Raw genomic sequence first — 23,290 nt, 5'->3', positions numbered from 1 at the left:
TACCACTCCATGTGAAGATGTTTCATTACACATTCGGCAGAATAATAGGAGGTGATATGATTAGGTCCTGATTCTGAACCGATGATTAATTGAAAGGGAAGAACCAAGCCACCCAAGCATGTGGTGTTGTCGATGATTCTTACATCCTGTCCAAACTTGACCAGGATAACAAAATTCAGTGAGCTATATCTGTGATAAAGAAAGCTTTTCCTTTTATTTGTTCAATAAAGAAATTTCCATTCATAGGCCATTACCAACTTATCACAATGATCAACCATCATAACCATCACTTACAAACCGAATTTGAATGCTTAAAATGTATATTTTAATGATTGTATTGAATGCTAAATAATGACCATGGCTCATACAGATGAAAGGCTCCTATACCATCATGTGAAGGACAATATCAGTAGTGAGTCATTCATTTTTATCCTTCACAACATAGTTCTAATTAGAAATCACTAGATCCAACACAAGGGAAAAACTCCAAACGCCACAGGAAGATAAAAAGAAACTTGGAGAAGAATCGTGTACATATGCTGTCTTCCTATGTAAAGGGGGAGAGATAAAGCGGTGTCCTCAGAATATAGGATAATCATGCACTTATATTTATACGTCCAAATTTTTTTCAGTGCATAGTTTCAATGTGTAAATCATCACCTGGATGTACTTCATGACAATGAAAATCAATTGAACAAGCCAAATCTCAACAAACAGAGAGCTATTTTCCCTTCCTGACCTTTTCACTTAACAACTAAAATTAAAGGCTATCATATCACTAGCGACTTACTTTGAATTTAATGCAAACAAGGATATCTTGAAATTGACTGCAAAGGCTGCATATTCTTCCTTTTCAGTGTTAGACTGCATCCACTTCAACTTGTGGTATCCGTCCAACTAAATCGAAATCTTTCTCTAACCCTCCTTTCATTCGAACAGTCACATGTAATGGTGCAGCGTGTCCTACCTCACATATTGTTTATTTAAGACTTGTGTCATGTATATTTTTACAATTAAAGAGCAGGTATTAGAAATTGGAAGAGGAAGAATGCTTGTTGGGTTAAGCGAGCAAATGAAGCCTGAAAGAACCAAAAAAAAAACATAAAATGATTTTGGCCCATTCTTCATAAAAGCAACGACAAGATATGAGTGTAATTTCTTGATTTCCATTATGAATACCATAGATTCGATTCAACCAGTTCCATTTTCTGCCAAAAAAGCAGAGAACAAGAAGAAGAATAAAAAAAGAAAAGCAATTTTCAATGTATTGGCAGTTCCTGCTTTACAAAATTGTCTCGTGGGCAGTTTGATCTCATTCTCTTATGAAACTCAAGCGAGAAGTGACATCCATGAATGTCTCTAGTTTGCATGGAATTGTCAAACCACCGGTTGGATGATGAAACTCGAATTCTTCTTCAGCTTTTCTTAGCAAATTTTGAAATGAAGGCTTGTTCAAATAGGATACAGGAACCACGAATCGCTGCTTCTGATTTTCTCCAACATAAACAGCTAAGAAGCCTCTTGGTACATCTGAGGATGTTGAAGCTGCTCTAGATGAAGTCAAAGCAGACCAACGGAGAATTTGCTTAGCAAGAGTAACACTGGGGAAACGAACGCCCATGGTTGCGTTTCTATAAAATATTTAGATCAGAATGAAGAAAGAGATCCTAGAGGATTTGTTGTTTCAAACAAAAGCAATCTTCTGAGAATGCGAAGGCTTGAGTTGGTTGTAGCCATAGATGTGTATTTATAGATGTACATACTACATGGGAAAGCCTCTGAAACTTGATGTGTGGACAAGATGAATTTGTTGGGATAATCTTGTCATGACACATCTCATGAGAGAACCACATGGTCATGTCTTCCAACCAATCAGCAAGGACTGGAACTGAACAATATTTGTGATTGTCTGTTAATAAACACACTGCCCTACAAATTTGACATAATCCAATGAAGACCAGCTATAGGTCGGAAAAGAAAAGCTAGATGCTCATGTTGATACGAAGGCAATTAAGGGGCCCTTGGACTGGGGACAAGGCCACAAGCTCAAGACATGGGTGGTGAAGTCTATGTTTTCAAATGGACAGCAAACAAGCAAGATATCCAGTCAAATTGGAAAGCCAACTTAGGTTTGGAAGTTAAAAGATACAAGAGGAAAAGACGTAGAGTTTCACAAGGAATTCAAGGGGCCAGGAGATCAGGAAAGTAATGCGAGTGCTGACCAACCCTTGTGAATTCTATATATATACCAAGATAAGCATTCCGTTTGAAAGGTATAGTTCAGTCATTTTTATAGTGATCTCTAGACTTCAACATCTTTTTTCTGTTGTACCTTTGACTCCCCTGTTTCTCATCCCACATACCAAACCCAGGATGCAAACTCCTCATTGCCTATTTCGATCATGTAAATCAGCAATGATGTCATTGTCAACAAATCATCTCTTATCTCCTATGAATATCCTTGTGTTCAATTCCACAAAACTGTAAGATGTGATTGCCTACGACTTAGGTGGAGACTTTCTGTTCATGGCAGTGAAGGAACTCAACAAGGATGTTCACTTCTCCATATCAGATTACATAGTCACCTGTGTCAGTGTCCATATCCCCCACATGCACAAAGCCTTTGAGACCATAAAGCAATATCCTTCTTCCTTCCTTCTCTCCGATTCCTGCCAAATGAAAGGCTTGCTATACCTTCCCAACGAGGCCACACCTACATTATGTTTTAATCAACAATCGCTGCAGCAATACATCATTTTGGGAAAGTAAAAGGAATATTGCCTCACCTAAAATTTTTGCTTCAATGTACATCCCTGGCACACCATTGAGAGATGATTTTTTCCCCATTTTTTACCATGAGAGCACTACCCTCTTCACCGGATGATACACCATATACAATGCATATATATATATATATATATATATATATATATATATCTGTGTGTGTCTGTGTGAGTGTGTGGAAGATGAAGTTGAAAATAAGGCGTAGCCATAGGAATATGTTACTCTTAACGAAGTCACGTTGTCTATCCCAAAAAAATAGCGTACGTGTTTAAAAAGGCATTGAAATGTAAATTATGAGTAATCAATAACAGTTCATAGCACTTAATAATGATGGCCATTGAGTTAAAGTGTTAAATATCTGGCATCCGCGGTACTCATAGAAAATAGATTATGAGAACTCGGATCCTTGTCTGAAAGAATTAAGGGTGCCCAAGATAATGAAAGAATAAGAACAAAACAGAGAAGAGTTTGAAAAAGGACTATATGTTTTATTTCATATTTACATATCCTTATATATACATCTTGTAGTGTAACCGGTAATTAAAGGCAAGATTACAATGACATAAATACAAGATTACAGTATCAAGACAGTAAAGGAAAATTCCACAATCTTTTCCCTCAAATCTTGACTATGTCAGAATTGGTAGATCCTATGATTTCAGCAGTTCCAGCTTGTTGTTGAGTGGCAGACCTCTTTTCTTGTCTAGCGTAATTGCAGCATATTGGTTAACAGATAATTGTTTCGTGTTTTTTTTTTTTTTTTTTTTGAGCTGTTACAGTCGTACTTAAGATTGGGCATCGGATTTAAGGGTGCCTAAGATAAGCAACCCGAGGCTTTCATTAAAATCCCCAAAACCACCGGTAATACATCGATCTTCTTGGATTTCATGGAACTCGTTATGAAAAAAAAAGATGGTGTCTGTATCTTTCTTTATAAGAGGTTGGGGACTGACATCTCATGAAAGACAAGAAAACAACTATCATTTACTGTAAGATCATTGACGAGATGTACATATATCTTATTGGGGAACGAGAAACCAAACTTTAGGAAGAATTTGAAGGCAGAAAAATGAACGAGAAGGAGCAAATTTGATTAGGATAAAGCTATGTTTGTTCTCGATTTTATACATAGAGAAGGAACAAAGAGGAAATACATCAAGCCACAACAACACACGCTTTGTCCTCTTCTACATTCAAAATTGGAGAGACTGCATTTTAAAGCAAATATCTTTGCATGTTTCCCTTTCAGTCTCATGCAATTGAAGCCACAGAAGGCAAAGGTTCTGACTTGGCAGATTCTGAAATGAGCTTGGATCAGAAATCTCTTGCATATGCAGTTGGACAGCCTTTGGTACATCTTTAGGCACTGTGAGTACTCAAAACTGCAGTGATGAGAAATTCTATTCATCATCCAGCCTTTAACAATGATTCCCTTGTGTGACATCAACTGACATAGTCTGAGGAGGATGAAAGGGTGATATCAAAAGAATGATGAATGGCGTTTTTGGTTGAGTGATATATGCTATTCTCCACTCTCATGATCCACTTAGGCGAGAAGTGAGATCAAGGAAGATATCTTCTCTGCAGGGGATTGTGAGAGCACCCAAAGGATGATTATATCCATATTCTTCCTCAGCTTGAATTAGTAAGTCTTGGAATGAAGGCTGGCTCAAGTAAGATATTGGAACCACAAACCGTTTCTTTTGGCTCTCCCCAACGTACACTGGGAAATAGCCTTTTGGAACATCTATGGCCTTCGACGCTGCTTGGCTTGAACTAGCACTACTTGAAGTACGTTGAAGATTTTGCTTGCTGGCCTGAATAATTCTGGGTAAACGGAAACCCATGATTTTGTATGTATTTCTCAAGAGGAAGAACTGAAAAAGGATCTGAAAGACTGAAAGGATTTGTAAGAACTGTGTTTTTTTTCTTGTGAATGGGAAGGCTTGTGTTGCTTATGAACCCAATGATGTGTGTTTATATAGATGTGAAGGCAAGGAAAAAAAATCCCTCTCTCAAAGGAAATGAGTGGTGAAGACTGCAGAGGCATATAGACAGCTAATTAAAGACATTGTCATGAGGAATCATATGGATTTGTTTTACAACTCATCAAGATAAATACATGTGTGATTGGCCAAAATGTCTGCTTTTACAGAAACATCAAACCCTACTTCTTTGTTATATGGCAGCCAACAAAGCACCCACTAGAAGTCTTCAGTTACTTGGATAAACACAAACAAAAAAAAAATGACAGTGCCAAATGTTTAAGGCTCGTGTCATAAATTAAAAAATCAGATTAAGAGTTTCATTACTCTTGAGAAGATGGATTTCTATGAATAACTTTTGCGTAATGATTTTCTTTATCCCATCGGTGTTCTTCATTTGGGTAATGATCTTTACTCTCACTGTGAATGTAAGCTGAAACTTTTACTAATGAAAGATATTCATTCACCAAAAGTAAGAGAAAAGAAAATGAAAAGAAGTGGTTGGTTAGTACCAATTTATCAGAAGTTGGTCAAGACGAGACTGGCAATAAAAAAAACAAAGAAAAAAAATACTTAAGTCATGATAAGTCTAAGAGATCACAAGTCATGGTCTACTTGTTCATGATTTAGATGATCTAAAACAGGAGTTTGGCAATTTGAGACCTTGTTTTTGGATAAATGGTGGGGGCCTCGAGTTATGAGAGTGACCAAACAGAGGTTGGTTGGCTAGTCGGCACAAAAAAGCCACTGAAAAGCATAAGACCAAGTTCAATGCTTCTGAGAACAACCAAAACGAATCTCAAGATCCTCTCCGATCTTTGACGGCCAGAATACATACATTTTCATTTTTTAAAGAGATAGTGCTTTATTAATCCGGAAATCAGGGCATGATCTCTTGCATGAGAGAAGGCAAACCATGTGAAAATTCAACAATAACTCACCTGATATGTCTCGCAACATTCCTTAATCAAAGTCTTATACGTTTTTTTATGCAGATTCAGGTCTTGACGTCTGCCTATATATATAAGTTCAGGTTTCAGGTACCAACTATGCCATTTCAACTCGAAAGTTTTCAGCAATCAATTATTAAAGCCTTTCTATCATCCATCCACCTCTTCTCGGAAAATGGGTATCCGATTAATGGGGATAGCGCATGCGAAGCAAAAGCTCAGGCGATCTCTTTCGGCAAGAATGGGAATGTTTTCAGCCACTAGTAGTGATGTTCCAAAAGGCCATTTTGCAGTTTATGTTGGAGAGTTTACTCACAAGAAGAGGTTTGTAATCCCATTTTCTTTCTTGAACCATCCTCTATTCCAAGACTTGCTCGACCGGGCTGAGGAAGAATTTGGATACGATCATCCTACGGGCAGTCTCACTATTCCTTGCAGTGAAGAATTCTTCACTAGTTTAACTTCAGCTCTAAATTGCTCATAAAAATGAAAACTCAGAGAGAGAGAGAAAGAGACAATGAACTTCAGTCTCTTCAATTTTGGTTATTGTGGGTTCTTGCCAAATAGCATTCGTGGGATGTCTTGCATTTGTAAATAATTTTTTTATAATTAGATTTTCTGCAGTATTTCTACTCTGTTGTGAGCCTCTGTGCTAAATTCCTAAAGCTGTGCATCTGCTAAGAATTTCAGTGTTTTTTTAATATTATTTTTATTTTAAGATTTGAAAAAATGTTTGTTTTATTTTGTAAGAGAATTTGAAAAAGTTGTAATGATTAGATAAGATGAATTGAGAAATTTTGTGAAAATAAACGATGTCATTTTAACCAGAATAGTAAATAAAGCACAAAGTTTCAGATTAATGGAAAGAAACTTGCAAGATTAGGCTATAGGAGAGAGAAGTCCTGATTAGAATCCTAACAGATGCATGAAACCAAACAAGAACATGACGTGCTGCATTAGATTGTGTGTATTCTTGTCAGCTTTCCTAGTATGTTTTTCCTATGTGTTTAGTGATTGGTCTTGGTCGTTATCAAAGTTGAAATTGGGCCTAAAATCGTTGTAACAACTTGCATGGCGCCTGCCGGGAAAAGTCTTAAAGAGCACATTCAGCTGAACCTTCACCAGGATGCGAACAGCCCAGTTACCAATCCAATGGACAGAGTACCGATCAAGTACCGTATAGTTGTAAGTCTTCCAAAATGCAATTGATGGTCCAACTTCTCCGCAAACTTGTTGTTGACTGTATCAGCGTGTGTATATACACATGTACAAGTGGCTCGTCTCCGTCAAGTGCAAACTTTTCCAACACGCAATGATTTGATTAACGGCCAATGATATCAAAGGTCCGATTGATTCTAAAACAGATTCCTCCATGAAACTGGCCATAATTTTGTTTCTTTTTACGTACATGTATGGATCTCAGTATCGGTTTTGGAGCCTCTTTGACCAAAACAAAAAAGGTAAACGCAGGGTTGGGTTAGAATTTGAAATTATAAATCCCAAAACCAGGTGTCTGACACATGTTAGATTACTGATTAGGCACGGTTTGAACAGTGAGATAAAATTATATTAATTGAGATTAAAGTTTAAAATTAAATAAAATATTATTTTTTAATATTATTATTATTTTAATATTTAAAAAAATTAAATTATTTATTATATTTTATGTAAAAATTTAAAAAAATTTTAATAATAAAATAAAATAATTCTTGTATCCAAACGGACCTTATATACAATATATATATATAGATAAAATTGATCAATACAATTCTAACAAGATAAATTTAATTTGCAGTCCCTATTTGAGGATTGCATATGCAAATCTTTTGTTAAATGAAAAAAATATCATTTTGAAAAAGATATTATTGTAATCTTAAAATAATTTAAAAATAAAATTGACTAGACTTGTATATGCAGTCCTCAAATAGGAACTGTGCTACAATTATATTTGTAATACTGAGTGAGAGATTGTATGTACAGTTTCATTCATGAATGAAAGATAAAAGAAAAAAATATTATTTTAAAAAAAATATTATTATAATTTTAAATTTTTTTTAAATAGAACCATATCAACTTATACGAACAATCATCATTTGAAAACTCTACGTAGCCTAACTCTTAACATTATATTATCCTCGTAAAATCTAAAAAAAACTACCATAAAGTTACTTAAAAAGCAGACGATACGTACGAAACATTGCCTGATACACTGGTTAGCGTCGCACACCAATTCCCTGCATGCAGCATTTGCTGATTGCGGCTATTGCATGCAGTTACAGTATGTCTTGGCAATGATTTCATGCGCACATGTACTTACTGACTGATTCAGTTTCTGTTATTTTTGACATATTATAAGATACTTCACTATCTTCTCATCATTCTTTTATCAAAAATAGTTTGGGATTCAAAAAATGTTTCGAATGAAATTTTTTTTTTTTTTTTCACCGAATGATTAAAAAAATATTTTTTAATGATATTGTGAATTTTTTATTTTTTTAAAAAATATTTATGATGATTAAAAAAAATACATGAAAAAAAGAAGAAAAAAAATTATCCTATTCGGGACACTTTTTAGATTCCAAATTCAGAACCTGTAGCAGTACTCTTCTTTTATTATTTTATAATGTATTTAAAATTTTTATTTTTTTATTATTTTTTTAAGTATTATTTTAATATCCTTAAACATAAAAAAAAATAAAAAAAAATATACAACTTTATTAATAATCATTTTCTTAACTATTGGGAAAAAAAATAATAAATAGGTGATAGAAAATAGCAAGATATCATAATCCTATTATGTATGGACTGCTACTGCTAGTGGGCGATCGCTGGGTGTATTGCTACTTAAAAATTTGTTAGTTTTTTTTTTTTCTTTTTTTTATAGATTTTTTTAACATACTTAATCATTAGGAAAAAAATATATAATTTCACTAATAATAAAAAAATAAAATAAAATACATTAACGGTAAGATCCAAAGATTGAAAGATAAACTCATGGGTTCAATTAGCATTTTGTATGGACTATACATGAGCTCTTTTTCCTTACTTCACACTCATCATGCCTCAACTCTAGAGCGATAGAATAACACGAAGATTCTTTGGATGAGTTCTCGGATCTAGAGCAACTGCCTACGTACACATTGAGAATATGAAACACTGACGTCAAGGTCGACGTTAGAGCAAGATCAGGTTCATGTTTTCTACGCTGAAAATGGTGGGCGAATAGCCATTTTTAGCGTGCATCCTATCAAGTTGGGTCTGTGACAGAACCACATTCCTAAATCCCATCATGTTGAAAAAAAGCATGCAAGCATATAACTGCACTTCATCTTCTACAAAATACCCAACCGTGCATTTTTCTTAAAGAAATATTATCAAGTTGCATCGCTTTCAGCTAAAAAGAAAAAAAGAAAATCTCTGCAAATTCTTCATCTCTTTGAGTTAGCAGTGGCAGAAAATGGGTATTAGTCTGCTGGAGGCGATTCTTCATGCTAAACAAATTATTCAAAGGTGGTCTCCCTCTAAGCGTCAATTTTCAATGACCAGTACGGTACTAATCGATGTTCCAAAAGGCCATTTTGCCATATACGTGGGAGAGAAAGAGAAGAAGATGAAGAAGCGCTTCGTGGTTCCAATATCCTACTTAAAGCATCCTTTGTTCCAAGACTTGTTGTTTAAAGCTGCGGAAGAGTTTGGCTTCGATCACCAAATGGGAGGCCTCACAATTCCTTGTGCCGAAGAGGATTTCATCAATCTCACCTCTCGTTTAAATAGCTAGCTCCATTAGGAGCTAAGGTAATTTCGAGCCTTTTGTTTAATTCTCTCTCTCTCTCTCTCTCTCTCTCTCTCTATATATATATATATATATATATTGATGAAGTTTTGGTAGACGTCATCTAAAAACTAACAGCAAACGCTGCCTATTTCCGACGTAAAGTGGGAAGGCCAGCTTTAAAAACAAAATAACAGTAAACAATAACTGTATCATGCATGATATATGGGTGGAATCAGAGATTCCAAGCCCCTGGATCCTTGAGTTCTTGTCGGCAGTGCAGACTCCAGATGCAATTAGACTGATACGGTGAAGACAACTGACCATTGCTAGGCCGCATGTACACAGAACTGGTGGCAGCCGAGCGCGAGCGGCTCCTACCAACAAGTGGTGCAGACACTTAATATGAACAGTATGTTCAGAAGCCCAACTTCTAAGAAACTCCAAGCCCATCCCTTATATGGCCAATATATATAAACGACAGTACAGTCATGCGTACACAGATTGTACGAGGCGGTTTTGCGTTTATCTTCACTGTACGTGTGGACTGAATTCTACAAAGAGATGATCATGACCAGATCGACAGGTCTTTGATGCATTTACTCATGATCTGGTACTCTTGTCTTCAGTTGGCCAGAGTATTGGGTTCATCTCTCGTGTACATCGTCCTCTTCCTCTTTGCCGTGCAAATGCATTTGTTTGTTGTACAAAAAAGCAATCACATGGGTGTGTTGCTCTATGTTTTCCAATGTACGGCCATCTGTTTTTGAAGCATTCAAAGCTGGAAATTAAAAAAATGTAGTGGCACGGTCGTTGGCTTTTTATTCGCCCGTGAATTTCAACATGCAGATGGGTCCTCTGCCCAATGAGTTGGTGAATAGGTATGAATATGATGAAGCTAAGAGTAAGCGAGCAAAGCCATGTGAGCCTTCCGTAAGGTAGGCCCTCTTGCAAGCCACCCTCCTGACATCACTCCCACTTGAGCCTGCTGAAATTTAAAATATCCACTCTCTAGTAATAACTCTATAAATACAAACACCAGAGAAGCCTTCAAACTCCGAAGCCTTCAACCCAAACTTACACAGCAAGTTCTACCACTTCCAATATTTGTTGTATTAGTCATGGGTATGCGTCTGCCATCCATGCTTTCCAATGCCAAGCAGCTTCTCAAACTGCACTCGATGCAGACAAGAAATCAGTCAGGCGTTCCAAAAGGCCATATTGCAGTCTATGTGGGAGAGATCCAAAGAAAGAGGTTTGTGATTCCCATATCATACTTGAACCATCCTTCATTCCAAGACCTGCTTAGCCGAGCTGAGGAAGAGTTCGGATTCAATCATCCAATGGGTGGCCTTACCATTCCATGCAAGGAAGATGCCTTCATCGATCTCACTTCCCAGTTGCATGCCTCGTGAAAGATGAAAGAATGAACAGCAGTCCTATACAATTTTGACATTTTTTTTTTCTATTCTCAAGTAGATGTATACTTTACAACATGTAAATGAATGAGCAGGAGTAAATTGCTCTGCCAAAAAGATATCAATCAGATATGAAGTTCTTGCTTGTCAAATCATCTAACTCCTCACCTTTAGTTTCTCTAGCTTGTTTGAGATTGTTTCGCACTGAATTGCACTCCTGATACCCAGAGCAGAGTTTCTTGAACCAAACATGTCACGATTAACATTGTAAGAGTTCATCAAGAGTTGTCTGCTGATAGGAATCGTATGAAGCAGGCAAAATAACCATTTCGAGGTTGATAGTGGAGGAAGGACAGAAGAAAAGATCAAAATTTATTATTATTATTATTTTTAATGTTGAATGAATGAGAGTAAAATTGGTGTTCGTTCAGGCAAATGGCCTGTTCAAAAAATCAACCGATTTTTTCACTTTCCAGCATGCGAATTAATATTATATTACAGTTCCTAAAAGTTTCCCAAATTCTCAAATGTTGAATCCACCAAAGCTTGTTATTAGCTTTTCCTTCCCAAGATGAACTTGGATCGGCATTCCAAAACAAAACCGAGACAGAGAGCTGTGCCAAACAACCCATAATAGGCGTAGACATTACGTCTGCATTATAATTATACATCTAACATTATGACGTAACAACTCAATTTTATTTAGCCTCGTAATGTCCCCATTAATGAGGCCATCATCGAAGCTTCAGCCAACTGCAAAGGCAGTGAATAAATAGAGTGTGTAATAAAGCTCATAACGCCTCGCAAGTCTACATACATCTCATATTGAAGATAACGGTGCAATCCTGTCCTTTTTTTTTTATATCAAAGTAAGGCTAAACTGCTTCACGCTCCTAATCTCACATCGCTTTCTCTTCAGTGATTTGTAGAAAGAAGGCACTTACTACATTTACAAACGGGTGCCAGACTTTGAAAAATGGAGTGGCAAGTTAGGCTTAGGAAAGCCATTGACTAAACTGTTAACGGCATTGGCTTCTGCTAGGAAAACTGCATAAGATTCTGTGGAGCTATCTCCTAGTAGGAATTAAGTGGTATTCCCACCTTACTCCGAGGACAGATTTCCAGTTCGAATGTCACGCTGCTGATGGGTGATTCCTTTTCCAAGTCGTGACTGGGATGAGCTCCAATCGCCTGGTTTCCCCATGAAAGGAGAAACATGAAGCTTTGGCTGAAACCATCTTCTCAAGACTAACCCATTGATTCTGATTTTTCCGTATGATTCATTCCCTTGGTACTGTAACCCAAGTCTTCTTAGTAATGCTGCAACTGCCTGGCTAACCCTGTGATGGTAATAGTATAACGATAACCCAAGATAGGAATGGAAATTGTTAGCTATTAAAAAACTCCATGATCTTTAACATGGATAAATAAGACATTTACCAAAAAGAAAAAATACTTGTAATAGCATATTGTAATTACAAAAGACATCTTCTCACCTTCCTGCAAGATTGATTGTCTTATCCCCCTTGGGAGACAGAAGTTGTGTCTTTTCCGAAGGCAGTAAAATAGTTACGTTCGGTAACTTTGAACCTGCAAAAATTTGAACCAAGATCGACAAGTTTTATGGCCTAGTATGATAAAGATGTAATTTCACCGTCCATTTCCTAATGATAGATGTTAAATGGTGTGGAATATTCCTCAATCAGAAAACAATAAATAGGAACTACCAAGGTATTACCAAACTTAAAAAACCAGTAAGGGGACACTGAATATTTCAGAGTAATATCAGAGTAATTTACTAAACAGGAAACAGGAAACAAACCCGACACACCAAGTTACAAACCAATATTTCAGTGGAGTAAAATTATTTTCTTTAACTCAATGTATATCACTGGAAGTTAATTTCAAAATATTTATTGGTAGAAATAATTGCAGTGCTATGATATTGAGAAAATGAAAACAGTGAACTACTTCCAAGGTCATTCACACTAAAGGAATAAAGCAAAGCTAACCTTTTTGCCTATACTTTTCTACTCAATAAAATATTCTTTAAATTTCTGATTCTTTTCAGGAACTCATTCAATAAGATTACCTTCTGAATGAAAACTAACTCATAGGACAAATCTGGGAAACAAAGATTAAATTAATGTAAATAATATTACCAGCAGCAAGCCGATGCTTGAGACCTTTCAAAACAGTTAAGAGGTAGACCTGGCAATGTTTTAATAGGATTTCAGTAATTTGAATTCATGAACTATCATAGCACATGTATCTTGCTTAAAATTTTTGTGCATGAGAGAGAGAGAGATGCAGTAACATAGATTGTTAAGATCCGGTACAAATATAATCAGGGTCATCATGGCATGTTATGCAAAAGGAAGTAATAAATAATCAAAATCAAAAAGAAAAAACCTACAAAAGGAAAACAAAAAAAAACTAACCACAAATATGAAGACAAACCAGAAAGGATGTAAAAAGCAAATGAAGTTGGTCAAAATGAAAGGTTTCACCACCAAAATATAATAAATCCAAAAGTTTAATGGTTCACAGAGTTGCAGTACAGGCAAGGTATCCAAAATATTTAAACAAGCATATAGTATCAGTTTCATATTCCTTCGATCACCCCCCCCCCCCTCCCCCAACCCTTTTTCTCTTTTTTATTTTTGGAAAGCTTCAATGACTCTCTAATGAAATTCTGAAACTGTGTAGCAGAACTGATCACCAATATATTTTCTGCAATGTTAGAGAGAAACGCACCTCAGCAGTATGAATTTGCAAGTTTCTTACATCAACAACAACAGGAATTGATTTTAAGGATACACATGGAACAATTCCAAGTGAAGCAGCTTCCTGTAATTGGATAACAGTATCAGATGGTCTCCTGTGAAGTTTTCATAATAATCACAAGTTTTGTACAAGCGTCATATCAATTTCAGCTCCTACTGACCTCGACTACTGAGAAGGCACGAGGGTCGTATTCTCCAAACCCATCTATTAATGAATAGAGGTTTGAGCATCTTGATATGTCAGCACTCACTCCTAGATTCTCAATGAGTTTATCTTGCAACGACACATCATACGGAAGATGCAGGCATCCCAAAACTTGTGATAGAACTTCCATGGTAGGCTTTACACCAGCAACCATTACATCACGGTACACCATTAAGGCCACTGATGTCCTGAAGAAAGAGAGGGAGAAAAAGTGCGGTATGATGAAAGTACTAAGAGACTGCATAAGTCTTGAGGGCAACAGTTTCATGATAAATGCTCCCACCATAGAATGAAACTGCTATTGCAAGCCGGATAAGAATGAAACTACAGAAAGACAATGGAAATCATTTCAAATATGTTCACCCCGATATCCCACACCACAGTTTCAACCATATGTATATATATTGTTTTTATAAGTACATATATGTTTATTTTTAAGTACATATATGTTGAATTTTAATTGCCTAGGATTCAAGAATCTGCTAACAGAATATTTGCAGCAGCCGAAAACAGTTAATTTACCATTTATTGTCAACTTGTGGCCGTCCTGAGTCAAAAGACACAACAGGTTCGCCAAGTGTACACGCCTTCCCAAATCCCCGTAGGCACATACCTTCAAAGAGAATAATTTATATGATTATCAGAATTTTCTCATTCATAAGACAGACAGCAATTTTGAAAAAAGAAAAAGATTTTGGGTGTTGAAAATATGAATGGGAGTTGAGCCAGAAAATAACTGGAATCCATTACCTGTTTTCCTTAAATCTCAAACACAATCAAAGCCATGGAAAAGAAGCTACAAACATTATTATGACTCGTGTGACAAAAATATCAATTGAACTCGTGACCGTATGATCCACCTAGACTTCCAAAGGATATCTAAAAGGAGCACAACTCCATATCCAGATTCTTGAACTAACACGCAACAGCTTATATCTTTATTTTCTGCACATATATGGTTTGACATATAATTAAGGAATCATTCTTCTCAACCTCATTGTGACCAATGTAGAAATATCTTTAAGATATGCTACCTTTGAAATCGATAGGATATTCTGTATATTACATATGGCTATATGAAGTTGGATAGAGTTTAATCAATACTCCATGAAATATTCCAAGATACGATTAGGTAGACTGCTCAACAGCATCTATAATAACCATGAGTGAGCTAATGGAAGGATGCAATTTAATCACCCTAGCACAAAATGCAACAACATAACAGAATAACCAACCTTTACCATGCATAATGATCTTCTGCCACAAACCCTCAATTATTTAATTATTGGGGTGCTTTTTGACATCTGATTGGAAGAAGAACTACCTAATTTGTGTAGCATAAAAAATGAAGATGTATGACCATTTTTTAAGGATGGAGTCACCAAGAATGTAAAAAGAATCATGTAAACCATGTGGTGTAAAACACAATGAAAATACTTAATCAAGGGGAAACAACACAGGACCAAGAAACTAGAAACCCTGCAAACTCACCAATTATGCATCTACACATAACAAGATTGAGGCTAATTCTGTCCCTTTTGGCTTGAGAGAGGAGCATGAGGCCTGCATCTAGATCATCCTTCCTATAAACAAGGTCATGAAAAAAAAAATCTTTACAATGAAGAGTATAAGTTTCCTCAAGAAAATGCAAGTGTAAAATTGGTGATTATGGAAATTAACAAACTCTAAAACACTTACTTTTCACTTGCCACTAGAAGTATGGAATAGGTGATGCAGTTGGGGGACAAGCCCAGTCCCTTCATATCGGATAGAACTTCCATAGCTTTCTGTAACTGATCTCCATCACCTGCAATGAAGTTCCATTATTTGATTTCTAGAAAATCCTCATAATCATTGTACTCAGATTATCCTGATAAGGAAAAACAATATACATAGACTTACACAGGGCAGTGATCAAAGCATTCACTGTTGAAACAGTTTGCCTCATTTTCATAGATTTGAGGTCCTCATATAGATCCAATGCTTTCTGCCAGTTTTTGGCCTGAAACAAGGAATTGGGAAACTCTTTCAACGTCAATTTGTAAATTATTGCAGAATCACTATACAGACTTACCTTGCTACAGGCTCCCATCAAAGAGCTATATGATACAATTCCAATATTTATTCCTTGATCCCTAGCTTTTTCTAAAATTTCAAAGGCGGCATCCAGCTTTCCAGCATGCCCTGCAGCATCTATTAATACACTGAGAAACATCTGCATGAAAGAATAAGAAATTTGAGTGAGAAATCTCCACATTGTGAATGCAAAGCAATTTTGTGGAAAACAAAGAAATGCAGACACCAAATGGAAAATTGAGAGATAAATTGCTTTGCCTTCTTGTACAACCAACAAAAGACGAGGAACTCTAGATTTTAGCTTCTTTCCTTTCTTTCACAGACCCTAAATCACTCATACTAAAAGAAGTTTGAAGAAGTTAAGAAGCTACTAATGCTATCATTACTTCACCATTGTTAACAGATTATGATCTGAACTCAAACAAGTAGAGCATAATGTTAAGTGGAGAAAAAGTGAAGCTAACAAAGGAACCTCATCAGGAACTACACCCTTCCTAGTCATATCGTCGTATACTCTGCAAGCAAAACCCCAATCACCACTGCAACAATTAACAGCAATGGTGTAAACCTCTGGAGTGCCCTTAATGTTATATTGATGAATCATCTTATATACTTCTTGTGCCCGACCAACCTACAATTAAATGTACCATAAAATGTTAATAAAAATGGATAACAATAGAAACATGTAAGGAGACATACATGCCTATAATGATGAAAATGACCAAACAGCTATTGTGATAAAAAGACAAACGCACCTGACCAGCATTTGCACATGCCCTTATTAAAGCACCGATAGTGATGTGATCAGGATCTATAGGCTGTGTCTCAGCCCCCATTTCAGCTAACACATCAAAAGCTCGATCCACTGCCCTGATTGACCGCATGCAGTAATAAGTGCATTGAACACAACTCGATCTGGCTTCACGTTCTACTGCATGCAAGATTCTTTTAGCATGAAGACTTGGTATCCTTAAAGTAATGAAACTTCGTTAAAAAATGCAAAAGGCACATAACTTACTTTTTTTTATAAGTAAAAGGCATATAACTTACTTAATATTTAAAGGATGAAGTAAACAAGAACACACAATGACATCATTGCTAATAAACTATAGAGAAATAACAACTTAACAGACTCACATCCACAATAGATGAAAACAGGCAGTGTTTCCACAATCTTACCTTAGACCTCATTATCCCATAAGCACCAAATGCTTTAGCCACTTGACCTGCTCTGGCACAACCGTCAATAAGAGCTCCATATGTATGAACATTTGGTTCTACTCCAGCATTAACCATCTCATGAAACACCTAGGTAGAGGACCTTGGTGAATTTAATAAATGAAGCAAGCCAAGAATAGGATACATAATAATATTTCATTTAAACAAAGTCTAAAACAGTGTTTGACCATGAGGCTCGTGAGCTACACCTTTCCCAAGCAGCAAATAAATTTAACATAACAACTCTGAGCCAGTAGGAGGGAAGTGGGAAAAAAGAAGAAGAAAAAATTAGAAATGCAACTGAGATGTAGATGGATACCAACTATATCATTTTTATAGTTTCACGCAAGAAACCTATAGCAAAATCAAAATCAAATACAGAGAAAGATGTTATTTCTTGACATAAAGAAAACTAGATGGGTTGGATTGCAAGCCATATGGTGATTAGTGTGAATACCATATGAATGAGATCAAGACAACAGTTTATTGTGAGCAACTTCATAAAAATGACAAAAGGTAAGGAAAGAGTTCCAGTGAGTAAACCCTGGTTAAAGATCATATATATTGATTGTAATCTAAAATAAAATAAACCAAGAAGGAAGGTATCATACTTCAAACATCAGATCAACTTTCCCACTTTTAGCACAGGTCGAGATCAAAGTAGTGTAAAGTTTGCAATCCACTTTGAGTCTAGCCTCCTGGACAAGTCGCAGAACTTGGAAAGCTCCTAAATGCACAAAACACAACTCATGAAAGTGGAGCATACTTGATTACAAACAATGAAAGACTATAACACAAAATAAACGGCGGAAGATAAGGAACTTACCTTCCGAATCTTGAGAACTCCCACACACAGACATGAGCATATTAAACGTACTCAATGTTGGGTTTGGAATCAGCTTGGTGTAACGAAAAGCTTCATTAACAGCCTTTTGACTTTTGCACTTTTCAAAAAACTTTGCATGGTAGACCTGAAACCAAAGAATTCAATGAATTTGATAAATTACAAATTCAATAACAGAACAATAATTAACAGCAAAATGATACTGCTACAAGTTTACCTTATTCATATCCAATAAAGAATTTCTTTCCATGTCTTCAAGCAGTTCCACACACTCAGTCAACCTAATAGACCCATGACACGAAGGATAAGATCTTAGACTTTTGAAAATAACCAACTAATTGAGAAAGGCTGGAATAGACACTCTCTCAAAGTAACACTTCAGAACTTTGCTTCACTGTTTATTCATTTCAAACCAAACTTGCGATTTAGCACTTCCACAGAAATTCTTTTGTTGAGAACAACTAACTTTAGAAGTATATTTGCTTACCTGCCAGCTCTTAGCAATCGATTGTAAGCGCTAAGTTGTTCAGAAGGATGCTTTCCGTCAGTAACTTGCGTCCCATTTGGATGGGGGAACTGGTGCAAACTTTGATAATTTTTTTTATTCAGATTTCTAATCATCCCATTTGGGTGGGGTAACAGGGGCAAACTTTGATAAATATTTTTATTCAAATTACTAATCTTCCTGTCCCTTGGAAATCCATTGCCTTTTCCAGAATCTCTTCTTCTGTAGGGAAGGCCTTCTTTGTAAGTTGCAACAGGTACTTTTCCATCCACATATTCTGAATCAGCAAACATCCTTTATATAAAGTCAGCATAGTGAGGGAAAGTTTGAAAAAAAAAAAAACAGTCTGCTATGACATGGAAGAAACTTAGTGCTCAAAGAACGACAGAACAACATGATTCGAAATGGTTTCAGATTCCATATTATCTCCAGCATTACCTGAAGCCTGAAGAGAAATCTCTGTTGATAATTCCAATTTCTTTGGTGCAGTGTTCCTCATCAATGAAGAATATTTATTTCCATTGAGAAGATAGGCATGATGAGAAAATGATTTTGAAGCACTTGAACTCGCTTTAGATTTTTCCATGGACTCATTTGGTTCATAAAACATGTAAAGCTCTTCTCTAGCCGAATCTCCAAGAAAGACATTATAGCTTATGGTTTTGCCCTCTTCACCATTTTCAACATTTTTTTCGTTGCATTCATTCACTTCTGCAGGTGCATCATTTATGTTAACAGAAGCAGCACTAAGCTTGATATTATTACCCATTAGTGTAGGCAACTCCAAACTAGAAACTATTTCCTCTTCAGATCCTTCCACTTGCAATGTAGCCATTTCTTTAGTGGAAGTAAGAGGTTTAAGCGCACATGAGCCAAAGACGGCCGTGGAAAATGATTGAACTCCAACGTCATTTTCTTCCGATTTCAAAGAATTAATAGAATTATATGTTGTGAGAACGTCACAACCAGGTGGCAGTGACGTTTTACTGACAGTAACATCTCCATCCATCAAAGCAGAGGTATGAGATAGCAATGGAGCCTCTTTATCCGCAGAAGCATGGCTGTTCTCTGCAATTTTATGTCGAAACCATTTTCTTTCTTCTCCCTCACCAAGCTCCCCAAACCCAAGAATCTGACTTTCAAAAATCCAGTTCATAACATCTTGTCCTACTTGAAATAACGCAAAATCGGGAGGCCTTGGCACCTATAATCGGCAAAAAGTGAGCACAGGCCATGCCGTCTCAACCATATACTATGATCCTAGTTAAATAGAAGCATTCACTTTATATTAAACTAGATACATTCAATAAACACATTCGGATAAAGAAACCTGATCAAAAATAGCTGAACTTGTTTTACGCTACAGATGTGATCATATATAGCAACACACGGCTAGTAGTAGCCAAGCATACGGCTATTAGGGTAATTTTCACTTCGAAACCTATTGGTCATTTTGTCGTATAATAATTGATTTATATCATGAAAAGCTCCTTTTTTAGTAACTGTCAATGTTCGCAGTCGCACACGATGTCCCATAGTTAAAAACAGATACTATCATTTTGGCATCGTTATCCACAAGTTAAATAGGCAATTGAATAAGATTTATAAAGAAAACACTTAAAATAACCAAATTGCTTTAAATTTTAGCAGTCTAAGTTCACGAACCTCTCTATCACTCTTCTTTCTTCTATAGTGCTTCAAGAAGACGACAGAGACGGCAGAGAAGGTGAATGCGGCAACAACGACGACTACTAGGAACGAAGAGTGAGAATTCAGAGAAGCTCTGAAGAGAAATCTCGGAGAATGGAGGCCACGCCCTACTCTCGTGAGTTTTCTTTTTGTCCGAAGAGCTGCTGCTGATGGCGGCCTAAGAGTGTGGGAGTACCCAAGGAATTCCCGCGCATGGATCGGAGCTTGGAAGAGGAGGAAGAAGGGAGTGCATTCCATGTGAGCAGGGTTATGGTTTGGGGTTTGCAAGATAAGGTCATGTCCATGAAGTCAGAGAGAGAGAGAGAGAGAGAGGGAGAGGATAGGGGAAAGAAGAAAGAAGAGGAGATTATGGAGCGAGAGTCGAGACTCTTCAAGACTTGAAGTGAGTGACTGAGGAAACGACATTCTGGTTGGGTTTTTGCTGACGTGGCATATTTCTCGTCCTGATAACAGTCATAGTTTGTTTGGCTCACGTATGCGAGAAGGTGGATATTATTCTTTTTATAATTAATAATATTTTTTGGATAAGGATACCTTACATCTACTTTATACTTCTTTACTGCTATTTTTTTTTTTTTACTATTTGAATATAGATTAAAATTTTTAAAATTTTTTTCATAATTTAAAAACAATAAATTCAATCAATGATGTAAATTAATTACAAATAAATTCAATTTAAAAAGTAAAAGAAGATCAATTTTTTTAAAATTAAATTATATAATTACGTTAGTTGATTGAGTTTATTTTCTTCTAGATTATATAATAATGTTATGTTATGAACTTTTTAATCTAGATTTAAAAAACAAAAAGAAAACAAAAATTGGATAGTAAGGTAATAGTAAATGAGGTATAAGGATATCATTATTTATATTTTTTTAATGAAAAAATCAATGCGACTCCACTTTTACAAAAATATAAATAAAAAAATTATTTATTAAAAAAATCTATTTACAAATCAACATCTTAATACATCAAGTTATGTAAGTGACGCAAAACATAAAGAATGATTCTATCCGAAGGTTTTATAGGTGTAACCAGTGTTAGCTGGTCTCTCTCTCTCTCTCTCTCTCTCTCTCTGGCTAGCAAGTGATGACTTTGTTCAGTTTCTTTTAACAAAACAAAAACTATTGAATTTTCAAATATGCAACTTGGCTTAGAAACGAAAATGCTATCGCGATGAAACTATTCAATAATAAGCTGTAGTAAATGAAACAGTAATCAAAACTAAGCCTGTTCATCGGCCCGAGTTTTTTCTGGCTTGGTCTAGAACCCAAATAAAACCCGATTATTCAGGTTCCAATACAAAATAAATCCGGGCTGGTACCTGCATAGAAAAATAGTACACCCGATACATTATTTTTTTCGGTTTGAATGTTTTAATATATATTTTTTTTATTTTTTTTTAGCAACTAAATGGACAGCAACTTAAAAGAAAAATACATATTATGTTTAATGAATCATCTATTTTATATTTTTTTTACTCTCTTCTCTATGTGGTTTTTTATTGGTGATCAAGGAACATGTAAGTTTTGATTTAAAAGACTAAATAAATTGAGTTTGAGCGTTGCATCAACAGTTAAAAAAAAAAAACCAAGTGCAACCCAAAACCCTAATTTCGGATTTTTAAAAATCGATTTCAATTCAGGTTCTGGTCCGGTTTTGAAACCCGAGTTTTGGTCTGGATATACTGGGCAGGAACTTGAATGACAGTACTAGTGAAAACACTTATAACTTTATAAAGACTTATCTCACTCGAGATATTTTTCTTTATTGGCATTGTCAGTTCAAGATAAAGCTCCGACTAATTTTAGAGATATAAATCATTTCACAACTAAATAGTGCGTTAATGTCACTTTACTAAAAGTATTCAAACTATTATTTACATCTTAATTTAAAATAAATTTATAAAAATGATTGTGATATATCTTTACTCTTCTAATAAATACGTGGTTGGCAGGAAGAAGTAGAACAAAAAAATCCAAATTTTATAGACAAGCACGATTAGACATACAAAGATAGTTAACAAGGAATTAAAAATTAACGTATATGAAATACATAATTTAATTCATCATAAAAAAATATTATAATATAATGTATTTCATCAATTTTTATATATATATTTTCTTAAACATATATATAAAAATTAACGTAACTAAATATGAAATACATAATTGAACCAGAATATACCGATTGAGTTCTAAAATATATCTAAAACCGGATCCGTTACCCCCTACATCTTTGAAACATGTCATTCTCCTCCATTTCACAACAGGGTCCTTCGTCCGAGCTATATTTCTGAACCTGCAACGCAGTCGTGCTCCTTTCTTCAGATTATATTGGTTCGGTTTTAAAATATGTCTAAAACCAGACCGATTACACCCCTACGTCTTTCAAACAGGTCATTCTCCTCCATTCCACAACCAGGGTCCTTCGTTCGAGCTATATTTCTGAACCTACAACCCATTCGTGCTCCTTTCTCCAGATTTGCCTCCATCTCAGTGATTCACCAATTCTATGCCTCCTATGAAGTAACATACATTTTCGCACAAAACCCCAAAACCCTCCATTCCTTCATGCCCAAACGACTGACCCACACTCATCTGAAAGCCGATATTGAAATCTGACTGTGAGTATTGACTCTGTTGGCTTGGGACTTGGGAGTCGTTGGAAGGCACTGTGCTTGAACCTGTTTGAACCTCTGCCCTATGCTACACATTTCCATGCGAATGTCTGCATTTTACATGTGAATTGCCAAGCTAATGTTGACCCTGACCCAGCCGAATCTTGGGCCCTAAAGCAAATGTTGTTTTGTGCAGCCTTCAAAGCAAGTTCACTAAACTTTGCCTACACAATTGGCCTCGCGTGGTTTGCAATAGTTGAGTCGCAGCCTTGTGGAAGAGCTCGGTTGTCTCTTATAAACCAAAATGATGTATAAAGTCGCAGTGCCCAACCTGATGGAAGACACCCCTATGAAGCGAATCAAGCCTCGCACCGCCATCCCCAAGTCTACTCTTCGTAACCTCCATAACTCGACCAC

At 35.9% G+C, this 23,290-nt stretch overlaps 5 protein-coding genes across 5 annotated transcripts; 3 read left to right on the top strand and 2 right to left on the bottom strand.

The window, feature by feature from the left end:
* Positions 1 to 3,854: 3,854 nt before the first annotated feature.
* Positions 3,855 to 4,776, bottom strand: LOC121257243 (auxin-induced protein 15A-like). The gene has a single exon (XM_041158190.1). The coding sequence runs from the start codon at positions 4,629 to 4,631 to the stop codon at positions 4,320 to 4,322; it is 312 nt and encodes a 103-aa protein (XP_041014124.1). The 5' UTR covers positions 4,632 to 4,776; the 3' UTR covers positions 3,855 to 4,319.
* Positions 4,777 to 5,657: 881 nt separating this feature from the next.
* LOC121257244 (auxin-induced protein 15A-like) lies at positions 5,658 to 6,391 on the top strand. Its single transcript, XM_041158191.1, has one exon. It carries the CDS (start codon positions 5,895 to 5,897, stop codon positions 6,201 to 6,203), a length of 309 nt encoding a protein of 102 aa, XP_041014125.1. The 5' UTR covers positions 5,658 to 5,894; the 3' UTR covers positions 6,204 to 6,391.
* A 2,785-nt stretch (positions 6,392 to 9,176) lies between these two features.
* On the top strand, positions 9,177 to 9,497 carry LOC121258813 (auxin-responsive protein SAUR21-like). Its single transcript, XM_041160345.1, has one exon. The coding sequence runs from the start codon at positions 9,177 to 9,179 to the stop codon at positions 9,495 to 9,497; it is 321 nt and encodes a 106-aa protein (XP_041016279.1).
* Positions 9,498 to 10,525: 1,028 nt separating this feature from the next.
* LOC121256894 (auxin-responsive protein SAUR23-like) lies at positions 10,526 to 11,053 on the top strand. Its single transcript, XM_041157685.1, has one exon. The coding sequence runs from the start codon at positions 10,613 to 10,615 to the stop codon at positions 10,904 to 10,906; it is 294 nt and encodes a 97-aa protein (XP_041013619.1). The 5' UTR covers positions 10,526 to 10,612; the 3' UTR covers positions 10,907 to 11,053.
* A 471-nt stretch (positions 11,054 to 11,524) lies between these two features.
* Positions 11,525 to 20,671, bottom strand: LOC121257610 (pentatricopeptide repeat-containing protein MRL1, chloroplastic). The gene is given in 21 exon segments (XM_041158711.1): positions 11,525 to 12,249; positions 12,406 to 12,499; positions 13,072 to 13,120; positions 13,667 to 13,759; positions 13,857 to 14,088; positions 14,423 to 14,513; positions 15,392 to 15,483; positions 15,599 to 15,707; positions 15,803 to 15,902; positions 15,975 to 16,115; positions 16,449 to 16,607; positions 16,732 to 16,844; positions 16,847 to 16,904; positions 17,156 to 17,284; positions 17,806 to 17,921; positions 18,021 to 18,165; positions 18,256 to 18,319; positions 18,526 to 18,820; positions 18,982 to 19,747; positions 20,209 to 20,444; positions 20,447 to 20,671. Coding segments are annotated over 21 exon segments (3,411 nt in total). The 5' UTR covers positions 20,538 to 20,671; the 3' UTR covers positions 11,525 to 12,011.
* Between the last annotated feature and the right edge of the window lie 2,619 nt (positions 20,672 to 23,290).

Source organism: Juglans microcarpa x Juglans regia, chromosome 3S (genome assembly GCF_004785595.1).
Source record: "Juglans microcarpa x Juglans regia isolate MS1-56 chromosome 3S, Jm3101_v1.0, whole genome shotgun sequence".
Classification (NCBI taxonomy): Eukaryota; Viridiplantae; Streptophyta; class Magnoliopsida; order Fagales; family Juglandaceae; genus Juglans; species Juglans microcarpa x Juglans regia.
This window is presented reverse-complemented; position numbering and strand designations above follow the sequence as displayed.

Bases quoted from the DNA above. Each gene is read 5' to 3' on its own strand.
- LOC121257243 (XM_041158190.1), bottom strand. From the start codon at position 4,631: ATGGGTTTCCGTTTACCCAGAATTATTCAGGCCAGCAAGCAAAATCTT.
- LOC121257244 (XM_041158191.1), top strand. From the start codon at position 5,895: ATGGGTATCCGATTAATGGGGATAGCGCATGCGAAGCAAAAGCTCAGG.
- LOC121258813 (XM_041160345.1), top strand. From the start codon at position 9,177: ATGGGTATTAGTCTGCTGGAGGCGATTCTTCATGCTAAACAAATTATT.
- LOC121256894 (XM_041157685.1), top strand. From the start codon at position 10,613: ATGGGTATGCGTCTGCCATCCATGCTTTCCAATGCCAAGCAGCTTCTC.